At 34.7% G+C, this 7,115-nt stretch overlaps 1 protein-coding gene across 3 annotated transcripts; it reads left to right on the forward strand.

Moving 5' to 3' along the window:
- Positions 1-1,092: 1,092 nt before the first annotated feature.
- Positions 1,093-5,900, forward strand: LOC105117920 (histone deacetylase 8-like). Of its 3 annotated transcripts, none has more exons than XM_011015734.1 (4): positions 1,093-1,449; positions 1,642-2,225; positions 3,099-3,408; positions 5,498-5,900. In XM_011015734.1, exons 1-3 carry the CDS (start codon positions 1,194-1,196, stop codon positions 3,399-3,401), a joined length of 1,143 nt encoding a protein of 380 aa, XP_011014036.1. In that variant the 5' UTR covers positions 1,093-1,193; the 3' UTR covers positions 3,402-3,408; positions 5,498-5,900. The 3 variants fall into 3 exon arrangements, with proteins under 3 accessions (XP_011014036.1, XP_011014034.1, XP_011014037.1); XM_011015732.1 differs by having other exon boundaries at positions 1,094-1,449; positions 5,509-5,900; XM_011015735.1 differs by having other exon boundaries at positions 1,095-1,449; positions 1,645-2,225; positions 5,509-5,900.
- Positions 5,901-7,115: the final 1,215 nt, after the last annotated feature.

A 7,115-nucleotide genomic window follows, 5' to 3' on the forward strand; every position in this document is an offset into this window, starting at 1 on the left:
CTTTTCTTATAAAATAAATAGAACAACAAAATAATAGATAAAAAAATATCTTCTCAACCAAGTTATTAGTTCAATTTATGGGCTTTTATCAATATTTTCACCCTCTATTTCTTCCCCCCCCCCCCCCCCATTCTCTTCCACTTCCCCCCCCCCCCCAAAGTTTCTTGTTTCCTTCTCTAAGTCCTAATCCCCTCCCATTATTCTTCTCGTCTTGCTATTTTTTGGTGTAAATTTCTCAACAAAGGTTCACCTTTTCACCAATGTTTAAGTAAAGGAAGCAAGAAGAAGAAGAATCGAAGGAGGTTTTTTTAGCTCTTTCTCTATTTTGATCGACTAGAACAGTCGGCCGGTACATAAGTAGAAAGGAGGCCACTTTTATTTATTTACAAAAATATCATACCTAGTCTATATGCCAGTTTTTGTATTTTTTCTGATTGTTAACAACGCTTTATCAAATTTTGATTAACCTATAATTTTTATTTAAAAATAAAATATATTAGGATATTTCTTATAAATATTTAGTCCAATCAAATAATCAGATTAAATTATATATTTAATATCATAAAATTCAATAATCAATAATTTTACATAAAAAAATCCAAATGTTATGTATAATTTTATTTACTTGAATCATTATAGTTTTTTTTTAAACTAATTCATTTGACATTTCCATTCATACTCATAAAATTTTTCTCTTAATTTATTATTTTTAAATTAAATATTACTCTTTTTTTGGGCTGAGGTTTACATTAATATCAAACAAAAAAATTAATCTAATCCCATATAATTTATAAAAAATTATTATATCATAGTAAAAAGATCACTTTAGCTTAAAAATATAAAAATTAAAAACAATTGTATTATTATACTATTGGAATAATATATTGTTCCTTGGAATACAATAACTTTACTAGCTAATTATATTGTGAAATAAAAAATAACCAATTTAACTTCGTGTAATTCATAAAAAATAATTGTGTAATAATGACCTTCACTTTAATACCTAATTCAAAAGTTTAATAGTTAAGAGGTAATTTTATCGCGACCATGTTACAACAAATAGTTGGGTAAAGTAACTTCCCTTCTTCTTTTTTTCTTTTAAAAATTTAATTTAATGCGCTAAATTTTTTTTCTAAAATTTCTCCCCATTCTCGCAGTCTCACCTTAAAATCCTCTAAGAATTGCTGTCAGCCATGGCAGCTGCTTGCTCAAACAAGATCATAGACGTGTTCTGGCACGAGGGCATGCTAAACCATGAAACTGGAAAGGGAGTTTTTGACTCAGGAACTGATCCTGGGTTCCTAGACGTGTTGGAGAAGCACCCAGAGAACTCAGACAGGATCAAGAACATGGTCTCTATACTTCAGAAAGGTCCCATCTATCCATACATTTCTTGGCAACTTGGCAGAACTGCTCAAGTCCCTGAATTGCTCTCTTTTCACGCCCCAGGTAACTCTTTCATTCTTATTATTCAGATCAGCAATTCCCTAGTTTTGAACCAATTGAATAGTAAAGTTGCTATCTTGAAGCCATTTAGAGTTTTAGAGTTTTTGCTTATATGTTTTATTGGCAGAAAGCAAATAGGTTATTTTTTTCAATCTGTTGCATCGTGTCTGATTTTTTTCATTTATGTTAAAATAGCAGAGTACATAGATGAACTAGTTGAAGCAGATAAACAAGGAGGGAAGATGATTTGTGCCGGAACTTTCTTAAATCCTGGCTCATGGGATGCTGCACTTCTTGCTGCTGGCACTACACTATCAGCAATGAAGCATATTCTTGACGGGCATGGAAAGCTTGCTTATGCATTGGTTAGGCCGCCTGGTCACCATGCTCAACCTAAACAAGCAGATGGGTATTGCTTCCTTAACAATGCTGGTCTTGCGGTTCAATTGGCCTTAGATTCAGGGTGCAAAAAGGTTACAGTTATAGACATTGATGTTCATTATGGAAATGGAACAGCGGAGGGATTCTATCGGACTGATAAAGTACTTACCGTTTCCCTTCATATGAACCATGGTTCATGGGGTCCATCTCACCCACAGAATGGATCTGTTGGTGAGCTAGGTGAAGGAGAGGGTTTTGGCTACAATTTGAACATACCCCTTCCTAATGGGACAGGCGATAGGGGATATGGGTATGCCATGAAGGAGTTAGTTGTCCCAGCTGTTCACAAATTTGAACCTGATATGATAGTTTTTGTTGTTGGCCAAGATTCAAGTGCTGTAAGTACCCTTAATTCGATGATAGAACATTGCCAGATTGTTACTATGTTATGAGGTAAGGTTATGCATGTAAACATATGCATATTAGTTTGACAATATAATTATACATGCATAAATATGTTAACTTTTTGTGCATTTATATATTTCCATATAACATGTCTAATGGGAATACACCGAGGAGTAATAGTGAGAGGGAAACTGAAGAACTGAAGAACTGAAATGAGTACGGCATATGACATTGAAAAATGTTCACAGCTGTACAGGATGTAGAAAAAGGAAAAATGAAAAATTATATGGAAGAGACCTTTAGATTGATCATTAATTAATCCTTTCCCCCTTCTCCTCTCTTTTTAATCCTTTTTTGTGTTATACAAGCTGAAAGTAGCAAAGCACAGGAGACAACTGAGTGAATTATGGATACATGAGAAAAAGGCAAGCTTTTGAACCAGTTAAACCTTGTACTTCAATTTTTTGTATATATTTTTTTTTATACATGTACTAATATTCAATATTCTAGAGAGCTTTCTAGACTAAAACGTCAGTTTTGTGTTTCTAGACTGCAAATTATTAGTAACTTGGCTATGGAAAATAAATATGAAAATATTTGTGTCCCCTTTCAAATTTATGCATCCTAAGTTGTTCTCTCTTTCTCTCACACACACCCCCCAGATGGATTCCCTTTTCTTCTTTTTATGGTTTTCCTCATAACTTGGACTCTGCATGTTTGTTATGAAGTTCCTCGATTGCCATCATCTCTAGCTATAATTGTACTTCTTTGATGAGCATTTCTCAGACTTTGCCTTTGCCTTCTTTTTCTAAAACGTTAGTGTTTAAAACTTTGATCTCCTTACTGAGTCGCATTGCTTGCTTCAGTTTGATCCAAATGGAAGGCAATGCTTGACAATGGATGGCTATAGAGAGATTGGACGGATAGTTCATAGTCTGGCAAATAAACACAGTGGTGGGAAGATTCTTATCGTCCAAGAAGGAGGATACCACATCACGTACTCAGCTTACTGTCTTCATGCAATACTTGAAGGTGTGCTTGACCTTCCCCAGCCTCTGTTATGTGATCCCATTGCATATTACCCAGAGGATGAGGCTTTTGCTGTGGAATTTGTTGAAGCCACCAGAAAGTACCATAAAGAAATGGTTCCGTTTTTAAAAGGATCATGACTAGAAGGTATGGTATTCAAAGCCCATTTTTTATGTATGATTCATATGCTACATGTATTTTTAATATTATGTCATGCTATCATAGGAACAGTAAGAGTTTAATGTGAATTATGCTTTTACTTGATTTCCTAATTTACAGCCCTATATTTGCATTGATCGTAGTTTTATGTACCACTGATCGCACAATGATGTGCATGGTAGAATAGAAACAACAATAGAGTTTAATATGTTGTGTATATGATGATTTAGAGCTGACCAAGACAAGTAGCCATGCAAAGTTTGAAGTGAATAAATTTAGGAGTTGACAAATGACTTTCTTTGGATCTGGAAGAGCTTCCTGAAAGTGTTATCTTTGTTAATAGAAGGTTTAATTCCTAGCTTTAGGCCATTATTTCCATGCTAATTGTTATATACTCCATTGGTTATATTTATTATGTGAGGAATTACATGTTTTATTTCCCTTTTATGCTATGTCTGGAGGTTTGAATATTTTGTTCCCATTTTAAGATACAAGATCCATATATGACGAAACTGAGGACTTAATTGGATTGAGCCCTGGTATGAAACTTGCTAAGTGATAAATTCCAAATTTAGAGAAAACCCAGAAAAAACGGAAGGAAAAGATTTGAATCATTCATTAACATACGATGCTGTTTTCAGTGGCTTATGGTTGTAAGAGATGGAAAAAAAAAAAAAAAAACTCAGACTCTTGAGAAAAGGCTTTCTGAAACTTAGCCCCTTGGAGTGGGCAGTCTTGATATTGAATTTTTTTTTTTAATTTGTTAGCCTCAAGTAAGTTTAATTCCAATTGCTTAACTATTTCTGAGCTCTTTGCAGCAGTTCAGAATAATTTAGACTCTCGCAATATATTCTGCACAGCTTCATGCATACAGTTGTGTGTTTCTTTTTTATAGATTCTCACAGGTCAATCCTAACATCCTTTGCCTTGTTAGGGAGTCACTTGTCTGTTTTGGTCTGGAACATTCTAAATCAGGAAGATCTTGATGACCTGTTCCTTGCCAACTCTTCGCTGTTCACTGTGTTTTGTATTGTTATTTTCCAATGCCATGTTAAAATTTCCCGTGTATTTATGAGATAGTGTTAGATGTCATCTTTTATCTGTGTAAATGATTTGGTTTCTAGCTAGGATTTTCTCAAGATTTTCCAATGAAGATATTGCTCTCCATACGATGTGTATTTCTGGTTAACCATTTTTCTGAGCTTCACACGTGAACTAAATGCTTATTTGAGCGATAATGTAACTAATCAAATAAGCCATAGTCAAAACAATCCAGTGCCTGTCTTTCTAATGTTTGCTAGCCATCAAATTCAGGTTTTATTTTATTTTTTATTTTGTTTTATTTTTTTGCAAAAAGAGTAGAGGAAAGAAATAATAAATTCATTAGAAATAAAGAGGGATGGAAAATGTGATATTTTCTGCACCAGTGAGTCTATGCTTTGCTGAAGTTTTTTGGCAAAAACATAGAACTTCTGCTAATAATTGTATAGAACATAAGGCTATGGTTGTGGGACAAACGAGTTCAAAATATTTAGGTTGCAAGTGTTGCCCCTTCTGATGTAGGACAGATTGGAGCCTTTATTTGCTTTTTGGATAGCCAGAAATTTAGGGATTACTATATGATTTCAAATTATAGCTGAATAGCTTAGCGAAGATCTATTTAAGATTGACTAGGTTGGAATTTGGACAAAGAGACGATTCTTGGGAACTTAAATTTGTGGTACAGTAAATTCTGTGCAGCCCTGAACTCTGGTCTTTGTGTTTCTTTAACGTTTTATGTTGTGCAACATATGGAAAATCTGTGTGCCCAACATGTTTATCTTCTCTTTGCCTTCTTCCAAGTCCCTCTGCCCAATTGTTATTCTCGCAGCTCCCTGTATTCTCATTCAGCATTTCACATACTTAGCAACAATATTTTGAGGTAAAATTACTCTGTTCAGCCATTAGCTTGAGCTTGAAAGCATTGAACAATGCCAAATTCATTTATGGTCAAGGCATTAGAGAAAACAAACGCACTTTACAGATTTTCCATTGATTTTTTTCCATGTCTGTCCATAAACTTATGTTGAAATAATAGTACATATGTAGGTCACTGAAGCAAGGTGGAGGATTGACATCAAATATTACCAGCTATTCAAGCTGATGAGAAGCTCCCGTTCCGTGGTGGACATCAAGGATTTGGAAAATGGACTGTCAATATAGGTGAAGGATGATGTTGATCATATAAAACCATCGTTTGTGCCAAGAAACTTGGCATGAGAACTGTACTATAGGAGTTGATTTTTGTTATAAAATTTAAAATCCTGGGATGGTACAGTGATAAACTGTGTAATATCCTTTGCTGCTGATCATTTTAAGTATGGACACTTCATTGTCACAGTCACCGCTTTATAATTTAATGATAGTTCCTAACATCTGTCATATATTTTTTGTACTTGTCATTTATGACATCTGTGGGTTAAAATCATTAAGTTTTTCCATTCTGGAGTTTTTCCTTGTCCTTGTTAGCTGATATGTATAGCAATCACCACCCATTCAGCTTTGGTTTCTGCTGACTTGTTCTTAAAAAATAATGCCTTTCTTTACTTGCTCAGCGCTTCCACATCAATGAACAGTAATTCAGAATACAAATCTTACTGCAATTCCACTGGCTTTGACGGAAATTTTCTTGGAGATTTCTATTTCTGCTCATGATCTGACGTCCACCATTTATATGAAGTCATTAAGGGCATTTATTGTAGTTGTAGTATGTGATCTGGTTTGCATGGGATTTATCAGGAATCCCCTCTTCAAGGGAAAAAGAACCGGTTTCTACTAACATTAAAATGAATCTGCATTTTGTATCTCTGATTCCGTACTATTTTGAGACATCCTTTCTTCATCAAGAAAGGTCAGCCCCCCTTTGGAACATCCTAGTTATCCTTTCCTGTCAAATGCGTCTGAACATTTATTATTGTTTTGATAGCTTAGGATATTTGATTTGCATGTGCATGCACAAACAAAAGTTTACTGCTCCACCAGTTATCTAATGACCAAACTGATGTTTTCCTAGAAGAAGTGTCATTTCTGGTTCTCCCCCCTTCCCCCACCCCCCATATAGATGGACGTTGGGGGAGGTATATATTCTGCAAATTAGCAGGTTTCATTCATTTAACAGGACACAACAAGAAACCTCTTGCACGTTAATTCAGTTCTGAAGGCATCTTGATTATATTTTTGCTGATTTTTGTTTCTTTGCTTGATGTAAAATCCTGTATTCCATGCATGTCCTTTGCATCAGTCATTTTTGTGAGTTGACTACTTTGAATACATGGAAGATGCCAAGTACATGTAATAATTCAACGTTGGAGCTTGTCATCCTGCAAGGGGGGCTGAAGTTTACTGAGTTTATACCGACTTGTCCAGGCTGATAGAGACATCTTCGCTACCGCACATGATTCAATAAATGATCCCTATGAGCTCAGGAATTCATGAATTAAGTCATGCTGTCAGGCGTGGTAAGGTAAATATCATAGTGTGGCTGTTGGGTGGGTTATTATTGTACGGGGTAACATATAAATAGACTCATACCCAAATTTTCTATATTTCCATAGCATGATAGAAGAAGAAGAAAAGACTTTAATTTCTTGTCAAGATACAAATCTTAACCTTGTCATCTAAAAATTCTCCTTGACATAATATATATTCATACTTGG

The sequence above is a fragment of the Populus euphratica genome, unplaced genomic scaffold (genome assembly GCF_000495115.2).
Source record: "Populus euphratica unplaced genomic scaffold, PopEup_1.0 scaffold1615.1, whole genome shotgun sequence".
NCBI lineage: Eukaryota > Viridiplantae > Streptophyta > Magnoliopsida > Malpighiales > Salicaceae > Populus > Populus euphratica.

Coding starts and splice junctions, on each gene's coding strand:
- LOC105117920 (XM_011015734.1), top strand. CDS start 1,194: ATGGCAGCTGCTTGCTCAAACAAGATCATAGACGTGTTCTGGCACGAG. Junction 1,450..1,641: donor GCTCTCTTTTCACGCCCCAG/GTAACTCTTTCA, acceptor ATGTTAAAATAG/CAGAGTACATAGATGAACTA. Junction 2,226..3,098: donor TTGGCCAAGATTCAAGTGCT/GTAAGTACCCTT, acceptor TGCTTGCTTCAG/TTTGATCCAAATGGAAGGCA.